This window comes from Vespa mandarinia, chromosome 24, assembly GCF_050613455.1.
Source record: "Vespa mandarinia isolate Hongniang chromosome 24, ASM5061345v1, whole genome shotgun sequence".
Classification (NCBI taxonomy): domain Eukaryota; kingdom Metazoa; phylum Arthropoda; class Insecta; order Hymenoptera; family Vespidae; genus Vespa; species Vespa mandarinia.
In genome coordinates this window covers 1917501-1940022 of record NC_140833.1, presented here as the reverse complement: position 1 = coordinate 1940022, position 22522 = coordinate 1917501, and the positions used below count along the sequence as shown (strand labels likewise).

The 22522-nt window shown below is 24.2% G+C and overlaps 5 protein-coding genes across 11 annotated transcripts in view; 3 read left to right on the top strand and 2 right to left on the bottom strand.

The window, feature by feature from the left end:
- The first annotated feature begins 1320 nt into the window (after positions 1-1320).
- Positions 1321-3358, top strand: LOC118442413 (uncharacterized). Of its 2 annotated transcripts, XR_004838391.2 has the most exons (6): positions 1321-1907; positions 1996-2147; positions 2312-2384; positions 2511-2716; positions 3034-3140; positions 3225-3358. XR_004838391.2 is itself a non-coding variant. In XM_035867970.2 (5 exons), exons 1-4 carry the CDS (start codon positions 1716-1718, stop codon positions 2679-2681), a joined length of 588 nt encoding a protein of 195 aa, XP_035723863.1. In that variant the 5' UTR covers positions 1321-1715; the 3' UTR covers positions 2682-2716; positions 3034-3152. The 2 variants fall into 2 exon arrangements, 1 of the variants encoding a protein (XP_035723863.1); XM_035867970.2 differs by lacking the exon at positions 3225-3358 and having other exon boundaries at positions 3034-3152.
- On the bottom strand, positions 2831-12135 carry rod (kinetochore component rough deal). 3 transcript variants are annotated; one of them, XM_085663912.1, is made up of 33 exons: positions 12105-12135; positions 11709-11864; positions 11385-11626; positions 11147-11260; positions 10915-11038; positions 10685-10833; positions 10391-10587; positions 9837-10297; positions 9560-9757; positions 9043-9461; positions 8791-8959; positions 8607-8702; positions 8341-8532; positions 8123-8253; positions 7926-8031; positions 7567-7807; positions 7331-7475; positions 7102-7253; positions 6807-7037; positions 6684-6727; positions 6302-6597; positions 6079-6236; positions 5789-5992; positions 5549-5664; positions 5357-5466; positions 5145-5266; positions 4773-5045; positions 4534-4625; positions 4079-4440; positions 3804-3992; positions 3490-3721; positions 3019-3405; positions 2831-2887 (listed from the first exon to the last, which is right to left on the bottom strand). In XM_085663912.1, exons 2-33 carry the CDS (start codon positions 11844-11846, stop codon positions 2840-2842), a joined length of 6138 nt encoding a protein of 2045 aa, XP_085520038.1. In that variant the 5' UTR covers positions 11847-11864; positions 12105-12135; the 3' UTR covers positions 2831-2839. The 3 variants fall into 3 exon arrangements, with proteins under 3 accessions (XP_085520038.1, XP_035724093.2, XP_085520039.1); XM_035868200.2 differs by having other exon boundaries at positions 11997-12109; XM_085663913.1 differs by lacking the exon at positions 12105-12135 and having other exon boundaries at positions 6813-7037; positions 11709-11900.
- A 67-nt stretch (positions 12136-12202) lies between these two features.
- On the top strand, positions 12203-15054 carry Tango10 (transport and golgi organization 10). 2 transcript variants are annotated; one of them, XM_085663829.1, is made up of 4 exons: positions 12203-12469; positions 12551-12855; positions 12941-13081; positions 13210-15054. In XM_085663829.1, exons 2-4 carry the CDS (start codon positions 12736-12738, stop codon positions 14470-14472), a joined length of 1524 nt encoding a protein of 507 aa, XP_085519955.1. In that variant the 5' UTR covers positions 12203-12469; positions 12551-12735; the 3' UTR covers positions 14473-15054. The 2 variants fall into 2 exon arrangements, with proteins under 2 accessions (XP_085519955.1, XP_085519954.1); XM_085663828.1 differs by having other exon boundaries at positions 12618-12855; positions 13210-15053.
- A 557-nt stretch (positions 15055-15611) lies between these two features.
- gfzf (GST-containing FLYWCH zinc-finger protein) lies at positions 15612-19660 on the top strand. 3 transcript variants are annotated; one of them, XM_035867968.2, is made up of 6 exons: positions 15612-15787; positions 16416-16552; positions 16620-16678; positions 16776-16917; positions 17004-17121; positions 17312-17696. In XM_035867968.2, exons 2-6 carry the CDS (start codon positions 16418-16420, stop codon positions 17551-17553), a joined length of 696 nt encoding a protein of 231 aa, XP_035723861.1. In that variant the 5' UTR covers positions 15612-15787; positions 16416-16417; the 3' UTR covers positions 17554-17696. The 3 variants fall into 3 exon arrangements, with proteins under 3 accessions (XP_035723861.1, XP_035723860.1, XP_085519956.1); XM_035867967.2 differs by lacking the exon at positions 15612-15787 and adding an exon at positions 16045-16345 and having other exon boundaries at positions 17312-17697; XM_085663830.1 differs by lacking the exon at positions 15612-15787 and adding an exon at positions 19509-19660 and having other exon boundaries at positions 17312-17572.
- A 547-nt stretch (positions 19661-20207) lies between these two features.
- The window catches only part of LOC118442410 (solute carrier family 35 member F3), a 16097-nt gene continuing 13782 nt past the window's right edge, over positions 20208-22522 (bottom strand). Inside the window, exon 14 of the mRNA XM_085663831.1 lies at positions 20208-20333. The gene's annotated coding sequence lies outside the window, so the exon portion shown is untranslated. The remainder of the gene's footprint in view (positions 20334-22522) is intronic.

Below are 22522 nucleotides of genomic sequence, written 5' to 3'. Positions count from 1 at the left end.
CCGATTATATAGAATGTTGAATATCGGAACTCTGAAAGAATTGATTGTCAACTGATATCCTTCATACGTATACATTACATTTGAATTCTTTGCACATTCTATCGTCGTGTTTACTTTATTTAACACGAAACGATAAATATATTCTCATTGTTCCATTGGAGTATCAGAAATATAATGTTAGACGATAATCGTTGATTAAAACAATTCAATATTTTTTTTATTGAATATTTAAACATTGAAATATTTTTTATATTCAATATTTAAATATTATACTATACATTAATGTATACCATAATATATACATAGAATAATTATTAAAGAAAAATTCTAAGATAATTCATTTATAATTTCATCTTTCTTCTTATCTATTTATATATATATAATATATGAATTAATAAGCTTGTCATATTTATAACCTCAAATTTTCTAAAAACATTTTATATATTTGACAATGAAATATGATTTTATCGATTTTTATTATCTGTTATCATTATCAAATATTATAATAATCCACATTTAATTAAATTACATTTATTTAATAATAAATTAATAATAAGATTGTCATATTCGTATTAAAATTTTATTAATATATTATTTACTTGACAATAGACGAAATAAATTTTCAATTACTTTTTCTTGCAATTTTTATAAACATTGAAAATCTATAAACGTCAGTTCGAATTTATAATTAGAAAATAATTCATTTGAAATGAATAATAAAAATTAAAAATCGAGAAACGAGAGAGAAAGAAAGAGAGAGAATATACAAAGATCTCTATGAGTTTATAAAAAATGAGATGAGACTGTTGTGTGTATTTCTAATGTTTTTTGGTTAAACATCTTCGATGAGTTTTATCTTTGTTACGTATTAGAATAAACATGAGTTAATGATGCAACAATGATACTACTCATCACAATTACCATATTATATAGAATTGCATTACCTTCGAGAATGCACGATACTCGATTTGTTACAATGAATATTTTTCTTCTCTGAATTCGTATGATTTCCCGCATTATTTTTTCTCTCCTTCTTAACAACTTTTTATTTATTAATAAACTTCTTCTTTCTAATTTCATCATTAATCAATTAAAAAAAAAAATAGATAGTTAATAATACATTTATATTAACATTAACAATAAATGAATTCAAATTATTGAATTTAAAGAAAATACTGCAATGCCAAATCAAATTCAAAAATCCCACCTCAGTTCTGATTCGTAGAATTAATATGTCGTTCAATTCGTTTTCAGAGATATATTTTTTTTTTTTAAATAGAAGTGTCAAGTATCAATTATGTAAATGTTAGATAATAAAAATTAACGATTTTTCTTTTATAATTTATATAATCATGTAAAACGTAAAATATCTAAATAAGAAATATGCATAGAAATGATACGTTCAGGTTGTAGACAATCGACCAATCACAGTGAAGAATGAATAATTAAAAGGATCGTTCTTAAAAGAAAAATACATAACCTTTATTTTATATTTGTTTGATTATTATATCGTTATATTTTAATAGATATTATTTTTAGAATATGTATATGTTTAAATATATAAAAGAATATTGTGCAAGTGTTCAAATATTGACAGAGAGAGAGAGAGAGAAAAAGATAGTGAGACAATATATTTAGTCATAGAAATATATATCTAATATTTAGACCTAAGATAATTCAGTGTTGTTTTTTTTTTAATAAATAAATATTCAACAATGAATAAGATTTATAATATTATTGCAAGACGATTGATCTTTCAAACCACTCGTTTGCTTTATTCTGGTCATTATCAAATAAGACTTTATTGTCATGTCAATCGTGATATTTGGATGAATAATATTATACAGGATGGTCTTAATTTATCTATAATAAAAAGATTTAAACACAAAAGGAAAGATTCGGTAAAGGTAATTACAAAGATCGTTACTTATATAATTATACGTTACTTTAATTAACAATGACTCCAAAAAAGTTATTTATTATTGTATATGGAAGAAAGTACAAGAGGATGATTTTGAGTCGGATGAGGAAGATGAAACAGATATTGAACTAGACGAATCACAGAATAAAAGTATAATAACAAATATTAAAGTTAATTCTTTACGTGTAGATTCTATAATTAAAAATGCAATTGGTACATCACGCAAGTAAGAGAATTAATTTTTTTGGTAATAATAATAATAATATGCAATTAAAAAAAAAAAAATCATAGATACAGGTTATCTTGAATTACTCTAGCAATATATTTGCTACAGTAATTAATTGAAGTTATTAATAATTTTGTTATTATGTCTTTGACGTTTGATTATAGAAATATAGAGACTGCATTTTATGAGAGTAAAATTCGTATTAATGAGAAAAAAGTGCTGAAAATGTCTACAGAGGTAAAGTTTATAATTCGGATTAAGATCGAACGTATAAATTATTTTTAATTATTCATACGTGTATATATATATTTTTTTTTTAATTATTATAAAAATTATATATACTTTTGTATACTTTTATTGTAGATTAAACTTAACGATGAAATTGATGTTATCCGTGATCGACCTAACAAAAATGTAAATCAGCTTATAATTTCACGAATTAAAATTTTATCAATTACTCCAATATCGGGTGCTCTTAGGATTAAAATATCTAAAGATAAAAATTTATTAATCGATGACTATACAGAATCGTAGAAAAATTAAATTGGCTTTAATCAATTGAAAATTTAGTAAGTAAATATACATGTAACACTTGTTGATGTCATATTTAGATTTTTATTAAACAAAAAAAAAAAAAATAAATGTTATAAAATATTGTATATAAATAATATAAAATATAAATGATTGTATTATTATTTAAATTCTGCTTTCTCTACATTTTGTTTTAATATTGTAATACACTGAAAAATAAAAATTCAAGTAAATACATTTAATTATTCAAAAAAGTGAATATATATATATATATATATATTTGTTTGATTAATTGTTATTTAAATTATATCAATAATAATAATGATACGTGTATACTTACATATGGAATTCCAAGTATCCCTTTTGATGATAAATCTTTCAAATCATCAATAATATCTTGAATATTTGAAAAGGATTGGATACGATCGAAAACATACTTTTTATCAACAATATCTAAATATGGTAAGAATGCAATCGCTAAATGTGGCTGTTGACATTGAAAACAATAATTTAAAATATCATTGAATTTTAATTCGTATGTAATAGGACACGAATATAAAAGACAGAAGGCCATTATACAAGTATCTATTTGTTCCAATGATGGTGTTATATCCATTTTACTAAATGGTTCTGCTATAACAATTTGCCAAGCTAATTTATATCCTTTGCATGTTGTAACAATGCTCATATTACGTATCCGTGGTAAAATTTCCATTAATTCATTTATCTTAACAGAGACGACATTTTTGATAAAAAAAAATATATTATTATAAAATCAAATAATATAATTATTTTATGTGATATTCCTTACCATAAGTAATGTAGCCATTTGTGTCAGGCATTTGTCCCAAATGTTATAATCATTTATATCGTAATCCGTACAAATTTCAATAATTAAAATTAAAGCTTGTCGTGAATAATATTGAGTATTCAATAACATTTGTACAAGTTCATTTTTAGAACTCGTTTCAAATGTAATTATATTATATCCCAATCCTAAAGCTTCCAATTTACTTAAATATTTTAAAGTTTTTGTATATTGCCTGTAAATATATGAAATTGTTAGATTATAATATGTTAAAAAAATATAAACATTAAAATTATATGTGTACAATTAATTTATACCTAACAGTAATTATTTCCCGTTTAATTAACTGCTGTAAAGTTGTCGGATCTATAATAGATTGCAGAACGTCTAATGCTCTATATCGCATTTCATAGCTATAATCGTTTTCATTACTTTCACCAAAACCTATGTCTATTAGAAGATGTACTGATAAATTTACATCTCCATGCTGAAGCATATAACAAGCTCTGCAAAAAAAAAAAAGAAAAAAGATTTATCATATAATTCAATATAATTTATTATTGAGATAAATAATATTAATCTAATATATTACCTGCATAGATTATTATCAGAAACTGTACTAATATCTGAACGTGTCAAATTAGAAAGTACATCTGTAAAACTTTGATCGAATTTAATCTGTTCAGAATCTGTATGTAACCATTCTTGAAGCAATTGAAAACGCAATTTAACTAAATTCAAATTAAAGAGACGACCTAAAGCATCAACAGCCGAATTAATATCAGGTCTAAGATCAATGGCACTTCTATATCTTAATGGTATACTATCATCCATATATAATGTTTTAATTAATTCAGATGGATATGAAATCAATGAGATATAAGTATCTTTTCCTAAACCATGTGTTCGCAAAATATGTTCAGCTGTAAATCTTAAATATTTAAATCGTATTTTCTGCAATAAAAAGGAATATAACATTGATAATATTTTTACAAATATATTTATGATTTATCGAAGACAAAAAGAAAAAAAAAAAAGATTACTAACTTCTAACAAATCTTCTTCAAAGTTTGTAGATTGTTGAACTGCTGTTTCCGCATATGTAAAACATTGTTGTATTGCGGCAACTCGATCTGCACCTATTAAATGTAATTTTAAGGAATTTAAATGTTAATTCAAGATACAAATGTTAATTTAAAAATAACGTTTATATATATAAACGTTATAAATAATTATAACTATAAAGTTAAGTTATGAATAATTATAAATCTTAAGTTAAGATATACCAGGTGGTGTATAATTTACAACATAGTATAGTGCAGCAGTTGCATAATATAATGCATTTGGTCCCATTCGTTCTATACACTTCAATACATTTTCAAGGAAGATATTGTTCTTAGGATGAAGTGACCATTCTGTAGTTCTTTTGCTATTCAATGGTCCCCATTCTTGTATAACTTCCTCCTTTATAGCCACAGAACATATTATATGTGGTTCTAATTTGATAATAGATGCAATGGTTAACCATTTTTCATAAGTTTTCAAATTTAATTCAGATGCTATAACAAAAAAGGAAAAACATTATTGAAAAAGTAATAGAATTATAATAATTTATATAATTTATAAATTTATTATTGTACGTAATATAGCACGCATACTTATGAGTTTCCAAATGTCAATTTTTGGTAAAAAAGGAATTCTATATTCTGCAATAGCTGGTAATGATTTATATTCTGGATTGAGACGCATCCATTCTTCTTGTTCTATTAATGTAGGTTGTCTAGAAAAATAAAATTACATATAATTTTTCAATGTGTCCAGAATTCAACAATATTTATCATTCTCTAATTTTTTTATTTAAATTATTTACCCATATCGCGTGTAATTTTGCAAAAAACAAAAATAATTTCTTGTTTCACTTGTTCCTATTCCTATCAGATCCATTAAAATAATAAATGCTTCGTAATGATAGAAATTAATCTGCATTACAAAAAAATAAATATAAGACACATTGGATATATATAAATATATATGTTTATAAATTTTAATAGTAGATACTTACTTCTGACAACATATTTCGAGCACATTGCTTTAATGTACCCTTGTCTACAATTTTTTTGGTTACAACAGTACATTTTGTTCTTAATTTGTTTATCTCGTCTTGGGCAATTTGCAGTTCTGATGAATATACAAAAAAAAAAAAAAAAAAAGAAAAAAATGAATATAACATTTAGAATAAAATATTTAATTTAAAAATAAATAATATAAATATAAATATACACAAACATATTTTATTACTTACCCTTTTTCCCATTACAAAAAGAAATTGTAAATGTAGGATTCCAAGTATTTAATAATACTTGTAAATAAAGTATCAAGCAATCGTCTATATCAAATCCAAAACATTCACAGAAATCTTGTAGCAATGGAATAATCTTGTTATTATTGTAATTCATTAAACGTGTTAATATTTGTCTTTTCTCTGTATTATCACTGATAAAAATCTCTGTAAATAAATAAAGATATTTCCATATAAATAGAATAATTCCTTATATATATTTTATTTAATATTAATAATAAGAATATACAAACCTTTGTACGTTATTGAATAAGCGGACAATCTCTGTGCCCAATAATGTAACATTTTATACCATTTAAATGATTCCAGGAGTGATTGATTTCTTTGTAAGTAAAAATATTCGTAACCTAATATTGAAATCGTAGCATGTCTTGAGTAATCTGTTTGTAATCTGTAATCATAAAGTTAACGTATTATATTATTTAGAAATATTTTTTATATGATTATTATACTTACGATTTAGATGTTGTAGAAAGCCATTTAGATGCTTCTTGATCGGATAACATAAAAAGACAGGACAAACCAAGTTGTAAATCAAATTTTGGAGCATTTATCACTCTTTTCAATAAGCATTTTATAATGTGTGATAACAATGATTGTATTTCATTTAATATATTTTGTTCCGTCGTTAATGAAAAACAAAAATTGAAGTATAATGTTTTAACAATTTTAAATACTGCATACTCATTATGTACAAGGCTAATTTCATTTATTTTCTTAAGTAGATTATTCAACAATTCTTCTATTGTTTTCTGTATAAAAATATAACGTTTATAAAATGTATATTTATTGTGAAATAGTATATACCTAATGTATAAATAATTATAAATGAAAATACCTGCTCTTGTATGCAATCTTTTTTAATTGTTTTTTCTTGGAACGCTATATGAAGGAATATAAAAATATAAATATATTATATATATAATATAAAACAAATTTGACATTTAAAATTATTACTCACACATACTTTTGAAATCTGCATATGCAATAACAAGAGATAATACATCTTCTATTACGGTCAACAATGATGGATCTAACGATATGGCAAAATCTTTATATATTGTATATAATTTCCATTGTGATTTATGGATTTCTTTAGAACTTACGTCTATAGGACTTGTGTAATGTTTATCTAAAGATTTAGAATATAATTCTGCTGAATTATAACACTTAAGTATACATTCTATTTCACCTAAAACAAAACAAAAAAAAAATGAAATTGAAGGCTAAAAAAAAAAAGTTATTTTATCATTTACCTCTATCACAATAGTTTAATGCAGACGCGCACAAATTTTTGATAATATTTGCAGTTTCCGCATTTAATTTTACATCGTGTAAAGTTAATATACATATATCTTTCACGTATTTACACTCATTTGCCATTATGTCAATATCAGATTTTTCAAATCTAAAAAATAAAAAAGAAATATATATATATATGTACGTGTATGTGTTAATTGTACACTAAATATTATGTAAACTTACCCTGTTAAATGTTTTAATATGTCAAGATTTTTTGTATCTTCTAATAATATAGAGATAATCTTTAATCTTGGTAATTTTAGAATATTTGCAAGTTTAACAGCTTTTTTATATGCAGTTAAAGTAGATAAAGATTGTGCCTTTAACTCTAAATATAAATAATAACGACATATATATGTATATATATTATTATATCTGTTTTCTAAATAATTATATTATTTTATAAAATAATCTCTTACCACGGCTCAAATTTGTAATACAAATCTGTAATATTTCATTCTTTCCAATATATAATTTATCAAGTGGAATAATAACATTGAATTCTTTCTTAATTTGATATAAATTTTTAACAGCATTAATTCGATTTACAATGCCATTGTAATAATATTGTTGAATTTTAGATTTTGTTAACATATCTTGTAATTTTGTGTTAATCCAACTTAAGCATTCGAAATAATATTCAATAGATTCAGGAATGTCCTAAATCAAAAATAATTTTTATAAAAAAATGTCATTGTGCGCGCGCGCGTGTGTATGTGTGTGGTAGAAAAAAAAACATATTTCTTAAAAAATAATTTTAACTCTTAAATATAAATACCTTTAAGGTAAAACTAGAAACAATATAATTAACAATTCGTTCATAGCAATAAAGTGCAATGTCATCTTCCAAATTGTTTAAAACTTGAAATGTTATCTCAAAATTTCTGTAAAATGATTAAATGGATTAATATTAAAAATATAAAAAAATTAATGAGTTAATAAATTTTAACAGTAATTTTTTTTACAAAAACTTACCCTCGCGTCAAATAATAATTAATGCAAGAAGAAAATGCTTTTTTTCTTAATAATAAATTATTCTTAGTTAATTCGTATAGATCATTTAACATTTCTTTACGATTTTGTTTAATGATAAAAAATATTAATTTCTAAAAAAAAAAAAAAAAATAAATAAAACATAAATATAATTGTAAAATTTTATAACTTTTTATTACAAAATAATATTCTTTACTAACATCATTTATGCCAGTGTTTGCGTAGCCATATTTCTTCAGTATAAATTTTATTGGTATATAATCACGTTCAATTTTAATTTTTGTAGATAAAGGATGTTCAAATTTTATACTCATTTCTGCTAACTGAGATATAGTTGAACTCCATGGAATAGATGCTTTCTTTAATATTTCTAGAGTTAGCTTAAGTCGATTCTATAACATATAATTTTCCAATATAATATATGTATATATATATATATATTTTTTTTTTATTACAATTAGTTTACCTGTATATTATGTATAAACATGATAATAATAGCGATTCTTCTCTCCCATGGAGCTTCTTCCCATGACCACCAATCTTTCGAATTATATATAAGTTTCTATATAATATTTAAATATTATATGATATTAAATGATTTTTCAATACTATTTTTATAGTTATAAATAATATAATATAATAATATATACTTGAATGTACGATGAAAAGACGAGATCGTTTTCTAAAGAATGATTAAGTATATATTGTTTCAAAAATTTTTCTACCAATTCGTGAATACCTTCAATAGGTATTTTATTCAATAATAAATATATTACATCTATTGGTTCACCGATGTAAGAATTAATAGATATCTTTATCCTGTGTGCAAACAATATTTTAATAATGTATATTTATATATATATATATATTTTTTTTTTTTAATTTTATTAACGATAACTTACCTATGATCAATTTTCAATTGTTTTAAATCATGTAAGGCTTGAATTATATTCATAAATAATTTAAACGTTGAACTTTCATTGATATTTTCTTTATAAAAATATAACGGTGAATTTTTATCAAATTTTAACAAAGTTAAAAATTTCGTAGCAAAGTCAATCCCTATTTGTGGCCATAATTCGGATTGAAAATTTTCCAAAGATTTTATTTTTTTACAACCCCAAGTAATAATATCATTTATTACCTCAGGTAATAAAGATAATATGGATGGTACAAAATTTGATAGCCATGGCCATAGAACTTTTAGAGAAATTTTATCCGATATAGTTTTTAAAATATCTTGTACAGTTTCAATTGATAAATTTTTTTCTATGTCCGGTAAATGTCTAGACCAGATCAAAGCAGCTGCTTCGAGTTCTCCCTATGTATAAATATATTTGTATTCCTTTTTTTTTGTTTTGTTTCTTTTATACGCATTATTTAAATAATATAAATTATGAAAATAATTTATTAGCTTACCATATCCAAACGAATTTTACATTCTTCTAATAAATCAGCTCGTGAAAATCGTATCCATTCATTTAAAGTTTGATCGGCTGTATATTCATTAGCCACTAAAGTTTCATAAAGTATTTCAAAAGTTTCTAATTTATGAATGGCAGTATTTATAGATCTAAGAAGATTTAATTGTTCACTTTGTATCACATTCATATTATCCTACAAGCAGAAATATTTTAATATTCTAATAAAGTATAAAAAATGCAAAACTATATTTCTTTTAATTATAAATGATTACCTTACTATTATCAATAATTCTTTGTCTTGCATATAAAAGTAATTTTTTCATTTGCTTATAATCAAACATAATAACATTTGTACAACAATTAATCACAAATTTCATATCACTTATTTCATTTAATGTGTTTATTAAAATATCTAAATTAATTAAACCTGATGTTTCTTTAGCCCAAGGACTAAGCTGTTCGGTGAATAATATTGCCTTTGATATGTGAATACTTTCTAAAGATAGATTGAATTTTTTTGCAAACATTTCTGCTTCTTTAAATTGTCTTCTTTTTAATAATCTTTCTAAGCGAAAATTTGGAGCACTTTCTATTATACTTTTTATTCTAATTGTATTTATATTTGTGCTCTTGATAATCCCTTCTATGAATAATATCGATCCAATGGACGAATTTAAAGTATCTACCAAATTCGTAGTTGTAGGTACATTTATTTGAAATTTTTGCTCAAATTCTGAAATTATATAATAGAAGTTTAAATCAATTAACATCCAGAATGTTGCTTTTAACCATAAAAAAAAAAAAAAAAGACAAAGAAAACATTTACCAGGAAAAGAAACCAAACGTAAAGTAAACATATCATTATTTCCATTTTCTAATAGAAATAAAATTTCAGAATGATTATTGCTTTCATCATTAATTATCATAAAATCTATAATTGGTTCCTTGTAAACCATTTTACCAATTAATGTTCTAGTACATACTATACTTATAGATTTATCTGTATGTAAACATAACATTGCACTGAAATATATATACATATATATATATATAAAGAAATATTATAAAATAATATAATTAATTGAAATTTGAAATTTTAAAAAATTTATATAAGACTTACTTGAGATTTTTTAAAATTTGAACTTTTTTATAACCATACGGCAAAGCACTTAGATTACAGGAATTTTTACTTGGCCAAACAAAACAAGTATTTTTCCCAATGAGAATTATACTCGAATTATCTGGTATTACAGCTACGGTAAACAATTCCTAAAAATTAAAATTATTTACAAAATAATAACATAATATTTGAAATATTTAATTATATCGATTAAATATCTTTTACATTACTTCATTTTTTTCAAATCCTTCAAATACCATTATACATTGTATATTTTCTTTAAATTCTTTCTGTAATAAATCATCATTTTCAATATCAGTAGAAATGAATTTTTCAACAGAAAATAAAGTAATTCTGAAATATTTATATATTAATTAATATAATACTATGATTAAGATGAAATTAAATTTTGTAAATGTTTCAAATTATACAATCAAAGAATTATTTTAAAGTAACTTATACCTATAAATAGCACCTTTTCCATTGATAAGAATAACTTGAGTTAAATCATTATTTTCTTTCTCTATAAATATTTTCATAATATTAAAATAATCATTTGTAAGATCAAATATATTTCTAAAAGAAAAACGAATAAATTCAATTTATATTGATTATTTTTAAAATATTAATTAAAGTATAACTTATATCTATAATATTTTCTTTTCATATTGTTATATATATATATATATAGCTTACTCACATAGAAAAAATAACCCCACCATTATCTGATAAATGTAAACAATATAACATTCCATTTTTCAATACAACGTATAAATATTCTTCGTTCCTTGATATACAATAACATGTTATTAAAGAATCGAAACCTATACTTAATAATATATTTATGCATGTTTCATCTTCAAATATTGTAATGGATTTATCAATTGCTATACACAGTTTAGTACATTGAAGAGAACCTTGAATGTTTGGTTTATTTTTGACCTTATGAAAGTAAAACAAAATTTATAATAATTATTTCTTAAAAAATATTTAATAAATAAAATTTAACAATATCACATCATACTTCTCCATCCGCTTGTACGGTTGCAAGTGTGACAGTTTCGTAAATAGATGTTTTACTTTCTATGACAATTCTCGTTCCAAAATTAATAGTTTCATCTTCCGTATCGAAACCCGATAAAACATTATTCCACAAAGCCATTTTATCACTGTTTCATCACTAAAACAACAAGTACAACAAACAAATTTCAAATTCAAACTGAATACGTTTTAAGAAAAAAAAAAAAAAAAAAGAGAACTATTAATTTGTTAACGATACTGAAAATTGTATTGACTTTATAATATTGTATACTTGAAATGTAATATTTTTAAACAATGTATTTTTCTTTTTTTCTTTTTTTATTTCTATAACAAACACCTTCAACTACGAAATTAATTATTAAATAATTTAAAAATTTACGTTCGTTACAAAAGATAAAAAAAGATTGAATTTGACCAATCCGATGGACCTATCAGATGATTGGATTTAATTCTAGATGGCGCAGTTGTTAGCATCGAACGTATTTTAATCGGTCTCACCTATCAGACGAATTATCAACATAAAGACGTAATAAATCTGAACAAATTCATTATAATTTTGGTGTCTCTTGTATTGTCTTTGATCGTGAAGTTGTTCGACGTTATATTTTGTCAAGAAGATAAAATAAATATAACGGAAAATAATATTTTAAAAGGGCGAATATAAGGACAAGAAAAAAAAGAAAAAACCCTGATTGAACATCAAAGAAAGTAGAGATTGACATGATGCGTTTAAATTGAAAGACAGTAAGTTTGAAAATTTATTAATTAAAGTTTCGAAAGTATATTAAATTTTAACGCTTTTTTAATGATTTTTATGTGTAAAAGAAAAAAAAAAAAAGGAAAAAAGGAAAAAAGAAAATAACAAAACCGACATATCTATTTATATATATAGATGCAGTTAAACGATGCGAACACTTTATATGGAAAAAAAGACTTGTTTCATTGATTAAAATATTTAATAATATAAATATAATAACAAATACTAAATAACAGTGAGGAGACATGTGCAGATGTTACGTAGTACATTTAGGTGGATGACAGGTTCTTCAAATATGGATTCAATTAAGGATAATGAGGGTCTCACTATTAGTGAGATTAAAGAAGAATCTGAAAGTTCTGACTCTATAGAGGTCAATAGATTTTCTAATTTATTTACTTTTATTTATAATAATTTTTTTTTTTTGCTTTCTTTTTGATTCTTATTTGTTATATTAGGTGGACAATTCTAGAACAGTTTTATTAAAGATAGCTACATTATATGCGGAACGTCTTATGAATGATATCTGTTTGGTTGTCGATGGAGTAGAATACCCAGCACATCGTCTTATCCTTTGTGCTTCTAGTGATGTTTTCCAAGTAAATATATATATATATATATATATATGTATAATTTATAATATATAAATATAAATATATATAATTTGTTTATTAGTGATATTATATTATTATAATCTGATGGAATTAATAAAATTATTAAATTTTAGGTAATGTTAATGAGTCCACAATGGAGCGAATCTCAAGAAAGTAGAGTAACATTGCAAGAAACTCCTCAGTGTGCTCCAATATTTAGTGAATTTTTGCGATACTTTTATACCGGTCAGATAAGAATTAATCACGGAGTCGTTCTCCCAATCTTATCATTAGCAGATAAATATAATGTTAAAGATTTAATATCGTTGTGCCTTGACTATATGCAAGATCATATTGCTTTGGCTGCTATACATGGTACATTAGTATCATGGTTACAATATACTTCTAATTGTGGTCACCACGATATTACTCAATCATGTCAAAATTTTATTAAATGGAATTTAGAATTAGTGGCCAAAACATCAGACTTTGGAAATTTTGATTTGGACATATTAGTGTCGTTGTTACATCAAAGTAGTTTAGTTATAAAAGATGAGATGACACTTTATAAGTGCCTGGAATCATGGTTGGATCATCAGGCAAACAGATTAAAAACTCAATTATTGCCTGATGAATTGGAGGCAACATTAAAGCAATTAGTGGTAGCTGTTATGTCACCTGTTAGATTTCCAATGATGTCTCCTAGACAACTGGCAGAATTACTTTTATCACCATTAACGAAAAAGTACAAAGAATTTTTTGTAGAACGTATGTCCATCGGAATGTCCTTTCATTCTGGACAGATTGAGAGAGTGAAGGAGGTTTGTTTGAACGAGGAAGATGGTGCATTATTATTTGAGCCAAGGCTTTACACAGTGGACACGTGTAGTTCTTTACTTACAATAGAAAATTTTCATGGATTGCCATCTTATCATACAAGAACGCTTGTGTTCTCAAGTCATTCCTGTCTTGCAGAATATGCTGGCGATAAGGCATGCGAATGGGTCGTAGATATTTATCCAAAAGGTGTTTGGTTTAAAAAGTTTTTCCTTATTGTATGGCAAGGGACCGTAGAAATGCCTGAACACGTTAAACGTTCTGTTAGATTGTCTTTAACTTGTAAGGAACCTCCGGTTAATAGTGATACTGATATGAGAGTAAAAATAGGTGTTCTGATATATGGACTCCAAGATGGAGTTGAACATATTGCAAGAGTGACAGAAATAATACATAGATTTAGTAAAAAAGAACGAGTACTCAATCTGGATGATTTATTACCATTCGAAGAGCTTAATCCACAACAAGGTTCTGTGACAGAAAATACAGTATCTCCATTCTTAGTTGGGCCCAATAAAGATATACTTAAATTGCATATAGTCATCTCTCCAGCCAATTAATATATAAATATAGATATTTTGTTGTATTAAATGCGTACAAGAAAACAGGAATGAAATAACGTTTTTTTTTCTCTCTCTAGGTAAATATGTGTTTTCGATATTATTTATATATATATATATTTTTTTTTTTCTTTATAAATTCAATTTCTTAATTCATCCTCTTAATTGTTGTGAGCGATTAATAATTGATGACACATTAAAAATATGATATTAAATGTATAGCTGGTTATATCTTTAAATTATTATAACAGATCATTTTTTTTGTGTGCTAGTAGAATAATGCAAGGTTTGATTTCTTGGAACAATTTTCTTATTTTTTCTTTTCTTTTTTTTTTATCGCTTAATGCAAAGAAATCAAATTAAAAAAAAAAAGTTTATTATCAGTAAAATATATAATTTGTGCAATCATTTGTATCTATTTTATATGTGCATAATAATTTGTATATTATGTGTAATGAACACATATGTATTTAAGTGTATATATACATTGATCTAAATTTAAGTTTCTTGTTTTAAAGTATAATCTTATATTTGATTATAATATCAGGCGAAAAAAAAAAATACCAATTTAAAACCAAGTTAGTTACGTTTATTAAATCTTGTCAATAGAGTATCAAAAAATCTTTTATTAGGAATGAAAATATTGTCGATGTATATATAATCGTGTTAATAAATCAAAAATAAAATAATTTTTAGGTCATTCTTAACAGACATCCATTATGTAAGTTACTTCAATGTAATGAGAAGTAGTTATAAGAAATTAAATATCTGATTGTTATTAAATGTTGAATTATATAATTAACTTCTTAATAGATATATTCCATATTCTTCATTCCCACTTTTTATGATAAGACATTTATTGAGTTACATATGGAATATAACTTGTAACTGGATAAACATTAAATTAAGATCAAATATAAATTCGCATAATTAGAAATATTTGATTTTTTGTTTTTTGTTTTTTTTTATATAACTCCTATAGGTTTATAAATAATATTAATTGAAACGTCTATGTAAACAACTGCCTAAAAGGAAATAAAATCTCATATTTATAAAATCAATCTTTAAAGAGATATTTAAATTGTATTAATTATTGTTTGGATTAATATTATTTATTCATTTATACGTATTCATTATGGAAATAGGTTTTTATTATGTAAGATTTCTTATACTATACTGATATAAAGTCCTTGAATATTTAAAGAGATACAAGTGAAAGGTATTCCAATATATCTTGAAACGCATTGACTGTAGATGTTCAGTATAGGCTTCAAAACTTTCTGTTAACGTTTTACGACTTCATTAAGAATTTATGGTAACATATATTCCATTATTTCAATTAATATTATTTTTCCATTAATACATTGTGGTATGAAAGATTCTAAGCATTAATTGTATGTATGTATGTGTATGTATGTTATGTGTATATGTGTGTGTGTGTGTGTACAAGACAAATTTGTTAACAGTCAAATAGAATATGATCTATTCTTTGTAAGGTATGTTTGCTTATAGAAGAAAGATAAGAGAGCTGAGATATTGAAAGTGAAAATAAGATGAAAATGAAACGTGAGTGAGTTAAGCAAGAAAATAACAAATATTACAAAGAACGATAAGAATGATCAAATACATATGTATGAATGTGGAGTGGGGATGAGAAAGGCTACAAGGTGTATGTGAGAAAAAGGAGGAATAGTCTTTAATAGATTATTCTAAGTGAGGAATAACAAATAAAAGATCCTAAATGGATCAAATTTTAAATAATTCAAAGAAAAAGTAAAAAGTTGTAATATCTTAATTATAATATCTTTGTCAATAAAATCCTTAACAATCAAAAAAGTAAATAGTCCCGGGTTAATTAATCTATATTCTTCAGGTAGAGTTACTAAAAATATCCTACAGATATATTTATATATATTTATTAATTTATTTATATTTGATTTTAGCAATGAAATTGTATTCTGTATCCGATGGTCCACCATCTCTCGCATGTCGTCAGGCGCTGAAGTTTTTAAAAATTAATTATGAATTGATTGATGTAGATTTTGGTAAAGGGGATCATATGACTGAAGAATATGAGAAGGTAATGTTATGATTAAACGATACATTTAATAACAATAAAGACATTCAATAATTTATCATTATTTCAGCTTAATCCTCAAAAAGAAATACCTGTTTTGGTTGACGATGATCTTATAATGGGAGAAAGGTTTATATTATATTAACAATATAGATTTATATAAGCTTGATAAGATTCATTTGAAGTAAACGAATCTTTCTTTTTTTTTTTTTCCTTTTTTTTACAGCAATGCCATTTTACAATATCTTGGCGATAAGTATGACGTATCCGGAACATTATATCCAAAGGATCCAAGAGAACGTGCTATTGTTAATCATCGTCTTTGTTTCAATCTTGCTTATTATTATCGTAATATTTCGGAATACGTGGTAAGATAAAATTACATATTTACATTACTATATACTTATTGTTAATTAAATACTCTTAATTATAATTTTACTTTTATATCATATAGATGGCACCTATATTTTTTGACTATAAAAGAACTCCATTGGGCTTGAAGAAAGTGAAAATGGCTTTGGATATTTTTAATACATATTTACAACGTGAAAATACAATATATGCTGCTGGTAGTAAGTAAATACTAACTTTCTATGTATGTATATATATATATATTTTATATATACTTTATACACACATATACTTTATATATATATATAAAGTATTATACATGCTATCTTATAATTTATATTATGGAACATAAGATAAGTACGAACTAAAAATAATTATTTAAATTATATTGCTATCACTATTTGTTAATAGATCACTTAACTATTGCGGATTTTCCATTGATCACGAGTACAATGTGTCTGGAGGCAATTTCTTTCAAGTTGGACCAATGGCCTTGCGTGGAGAAATGGTATAGTCATTTTAAACAATCTTATCCGGAATTGTGGAAAATTGCAGAGGGTGGTATGAAGGAAATAAGTTATTACGAAAAAAATCCACCTGATTTATCTGATATGAATCATCCCATTCATCCGATTCGAAAAATTGTTAAATAAGCGTACTAAAATCTTTAAGGTATGATTATATATCTCTCAAGTTTTTTGTTTTGCATTTTAAGAATTTTTGATTTGTTTTCTATATACACATGTACACAAAATGCACAAATTAATAAATTGTTCTCTCATTTCTTATTAATAAATTAAATTTATTATTATTATTATTATTATTATTATTATTATTATTATTATTATCTGTTTAAACTAAATGATATATATATATATATATATATATATATATATATATATATATAATGTAATATTAAACTATTATAAACATTATTACAGTTTCTTAAATATGCAGTACTTATTACTAATTATTCTCTGTAATTGACATCTAATGTGAAATAACTTAATCAGTCAAAAAACATGCTCTAAAGAGCAGTGTATTGAATATCTGCATATATATATAATGTGATAATGTGTGATAAAGTAATGTTTAATCAGGTAACTGTGTAATTTGGTATCAGTGAATTTTTTAATTATTGCAAAGTTTAATAGTCCAGAATAAAGCATTTCTTGTATAATTTATAATAACATCTGAGAAGAGAAATTATTTTTTAATAATAAATATATTTGTTTAACGAAGTGCCACAATATATCATCTAAATTTTTTTTTATATGTAAGATGAGCTATTGCTTTTGATGATATTTAAATATTTAATTAAATTTTCTAAGCGCACAACGTACCAATTATAAATTTAATAATCGTACTAACGGATATTAAAGAATCTTATATAATCTAAACGCTATATTTTTATATATATATTTCATAAAAACTTTAAATGATTCAACTTTGATTTTCATACTTCAAGATAGTACAAATTGATAATTTCAGAAATATTCTCTTTTTATTTTTGTTCAGTTTCAAATTCAATATGTTAAATACTATATAAATCTCATATCTATTGACTAATCATTTTTCAGTCAATAAGTTTGTATTTAATCCATTGCAAAATCCATAATTAATAGAACACTAGGAATGAGATCTATATTTTAATTAATATAGAATTGTCGACCCTGTAATTGCTATATTTATCCTCATTATAATATTTAATTACAATTCATTACAACAGACTAATTCGACTTAACTATAAATATGATTAATAGTAACAATAAATTTTAAGAAACTCCCTTTCAATTCTTTTCCTAATTATGTAATGGTATTAATGAATTGTGTCTAAAAGTGATCATTTTATATTAAACAATGATATTTTCTAATAATTTATAAAGTGATGTGAAATATAAATAGTATATTTAAAAAAGATACTTCACTTGTAATTGATTGTCCTTTTTTTTTACTGCAGGTATATAGAAAGCACAGTTTTTGCCTCAATATTAATAAAGGTGACCGAACTAGAACTTGTAATTAATATCAATGCTACATCAATGCTTCTTCTCAAAAGAATAAAATTAATATTTATTATCAGTGGATATTTTATTAATTAGTTTATATATATATATATATATATATATATATATATATATATATATATACTAATTAATAAAACTTGGCCACCTTTGATCTATAATGACGCAACAATGCTAATAAAAGTATTAAAATAAGAAATGTACTATAATAAAATTATTTCATTATATTTTTCAAATTATTATCATATATATTAGGTATTAGAAATCATAATTACAAAGGAATAAAGAATATAAAGAGTAAATATCATTGAAGTATCTATATAGAATATGTACTGAAATAAAAGATATGTTTTGTACTAGTTATCCAATTAATCAATGAATATCATAGATATTTTTGATCAATGGATATCAATTTATTATATGAATGTTCTTTTTTTCTTTTTTTTTTTATGAATAATTTAAATCAAACTATCTTCAATGTTATTTTCATAATAAACGAATCAACTTTATATTGTTATCTGAAAAAAAAAAAATTATTGGCGTTATTTATACTATGTATTATACAGTTTTTTTTTTCTTTTCAGAAAGAAGGCATTTTAGGAGATCATAAGATTCATGTAATCGTACATGTTTCGATACTAGTACTTGATTAAACGATAAGCAATCGTGTAAAGTGTAACGAGGAAATTAATTGCAATGATTGAAAAATTGCAATGATTTGAAAAATTGTTGCAATGATATATGAGAAAAATTGAACAAATTCTTATTGCTTCTATCTTTCTTTCTCTCTTTTTGTTTTTTTTTTTTTCTTCTTTTTCGATACTAAGAAGAATTAATCGAATAATATCAATGTATTTAAATGAAAGAATATGATAACAAGAGAGCGGACAGATAATTCGATATTTAACATTTGTGTATACGAAAGGATAGTGCGTCTAATAAAAGCCTTGTGCTTTTTCTTTCGAAACGGAAAGAAAAACTTAAAAGGATAAGTTAAATTTAAGTTATTTGGAACTCTCACGTATGTATCTATATATATATATATATATATATATATATATATATATATATATACATATATACATATATACGACGATTTGTGTGTTATAAATCTTATCGCTAAATCAAATTTTTCTTTTTTTCTGTTTTTTTTCTTTTTTTTTTTTTCTTTTTTTTTTAAATTTTTTCTCTAATTATAAAGTTATTGCGTTCACAATACCTTCGTGAGAATTTCGATGATCGAAACTTCGAGCTCGGTAAAAGCTTTTGTAAATCAGAAAATGCTTACAATTAGTCACCGAACCCTTCCCGATGGCGAACGTAGATGAGACTTTATATATCCCGTACGATAATCTATCACATCGCGGGATGTACCGCCAGGCATACCGTGCCTATGTCTTCTACTCCATCTGCGAACAGGGTCAATCTTGATTAGCCATTATCAATCAATTTATATATACAGATAGCAAATTGAACTCATGCAATCCATATCACATTGCAATCATTTTTTTCTTGTCTTGTCTTTTTTTTTCTCTTGTTTTTTTTTTCTTTTTTTTTTTTTACCGCTTCAAGAGAGCTTCGAGATAATTGTAGATAAAGTGATTGGTAGATCACACTACAATGACGAAACATTCTGCGAGGATATTTATTGTCAGGGATTATTTTTAAAAAAAAAAAAGGGAGGAAAAAAAGAAAAATAGAAGAAATTATTATTTTAACGTCGACGATAACGTCGTAAAAACTAGTAGTAGTTAATACTTACTACTACTATTACTACGAATGCAGAAAGTTTCTATTTTTGTATTGTATCTACAATAATGAAGAACGATGATACTGTTACATGAATTTAATTTTCATTTAGATGCCCATTATTTTCTTCTTATCTCTCTCTCTCTTTGTATATATATATATACAAAGTGGCTCTATAATTGATGAAAGTATATAAAAGAGAAGAAGAAGAAGAAAAAAAAAAGGAGGGCAACGTTTATCGGGATTACACGTATTTATATCATCGTTCATCGACACATTCAGATTAAAATCGAATATCATCAAACCTCACGATGCTTCATTCCATATCTATAAATGTGTAAGTAAAATATGCATGTAACATTCAAAGAAAGAAAAAAAAAAAAAAAAAAAAAAAAAGAAAAAAAAAGAAAAAAGAAAAAACAGAAAAGAAAATAAGAGAAAAGGAAAAAGAATAGGTAGAAGAGAAATACGAATAAAAGGGGTAATATTATTTTTTAAAATAAACAAACATATTGCACTCTCTAATTACTGCTACAGGGGTAGGTGGATGCCGGACTTGAAGAAAAATCTAATTCATCAAAAATACATGAATTTTACAATGTAACTCGATCATTCTGATACATACCCCAGATTTTTTCTTCACACTTTCAATATTATAAATCTTGATTGAAATTATATTCGCGATAGGGGTAACGACGTGAGAAGAGTAGGGAAGAATAGGGAGGGATAACTATATCATCTTTATCCCCCACCTCACTCTAATCCCATCCCTTTCTCTACCCCTTTTATTTAATTAAACAAATACAATATCAATAAAGACAGCATTATTGGGATAAAGAGGAGCCAAAGCGTTTTTTCTTGTTCGTTTGTTTGTTTGTTTGTCGTTTTTTTTTTTTTTTTTTTTTTTTTTTAGTTTTCTAGCTGCTTAATACATTAATATTATTTTCATTGAAGATATCCGAGCGATACTTACTAATGTTGAATGTGTTCTATAACATTCATCGTGAAAATTAATAAGATATATTGTATATTCATATTATATATCGCGTCTTTGTATTGTAATTTAAATATAAGAAAAATATGGTGGTATGTATGTTAAAAAAAAAAAAAAAAATCAAACTTGTCACTTTCTCCTTGAAATAATCCCATTGCATGAGTATCACAAGCTGTTATCACTTTGAGGAGAAACACTGAAAGTTTTTTCTTTTTTTTTTTTTCTTTTTTCGTAATTATCACCCCATTATTTTTCCACAGTGACGTTCAATCAATGAACGCCAGATAAATAAGTTTAATCGTTGGATCATATGATCCAGAGAAAAAGAGGATATGAACACGTAATGATCATCAGTAAGATTATTATATCATTGAATTGTCCATGACTTTTTCTTATTATAAAGAACGTTACAACGTAGAGTATACTTCACTGTGCGACCTATTACTGTAACACAGTCGATAGATCTTTAGAAGAGTATTGCAAGATAAGTTGGATTATTGTGATTCGCATGGTCTAATCCCTATGATGTAATCCAACTTGTAAACAAACTTTGAGTGTTTCTATCTTAAAAAGTGATATCGCATGTAATCGATGTAATAATCAAAAATCGTTTAAATCGTGTTAATGAATATTATATAAATATACTCTATGTGTACATATATATATATATATATATGTATATCCATATCTCGTTATATACTATATCATTAATTAATCAATATTCTTTTCTTATAGGTGATTATTATTATTATATTTTTAAAAGAAAAAGAAAAAAAGAAAAAGGAAAAAGGAAAAAACAAAGGATATACATTCAGTCGCGGACTAAAAAAAAAAAAAAATGTCGATTTGTATTTC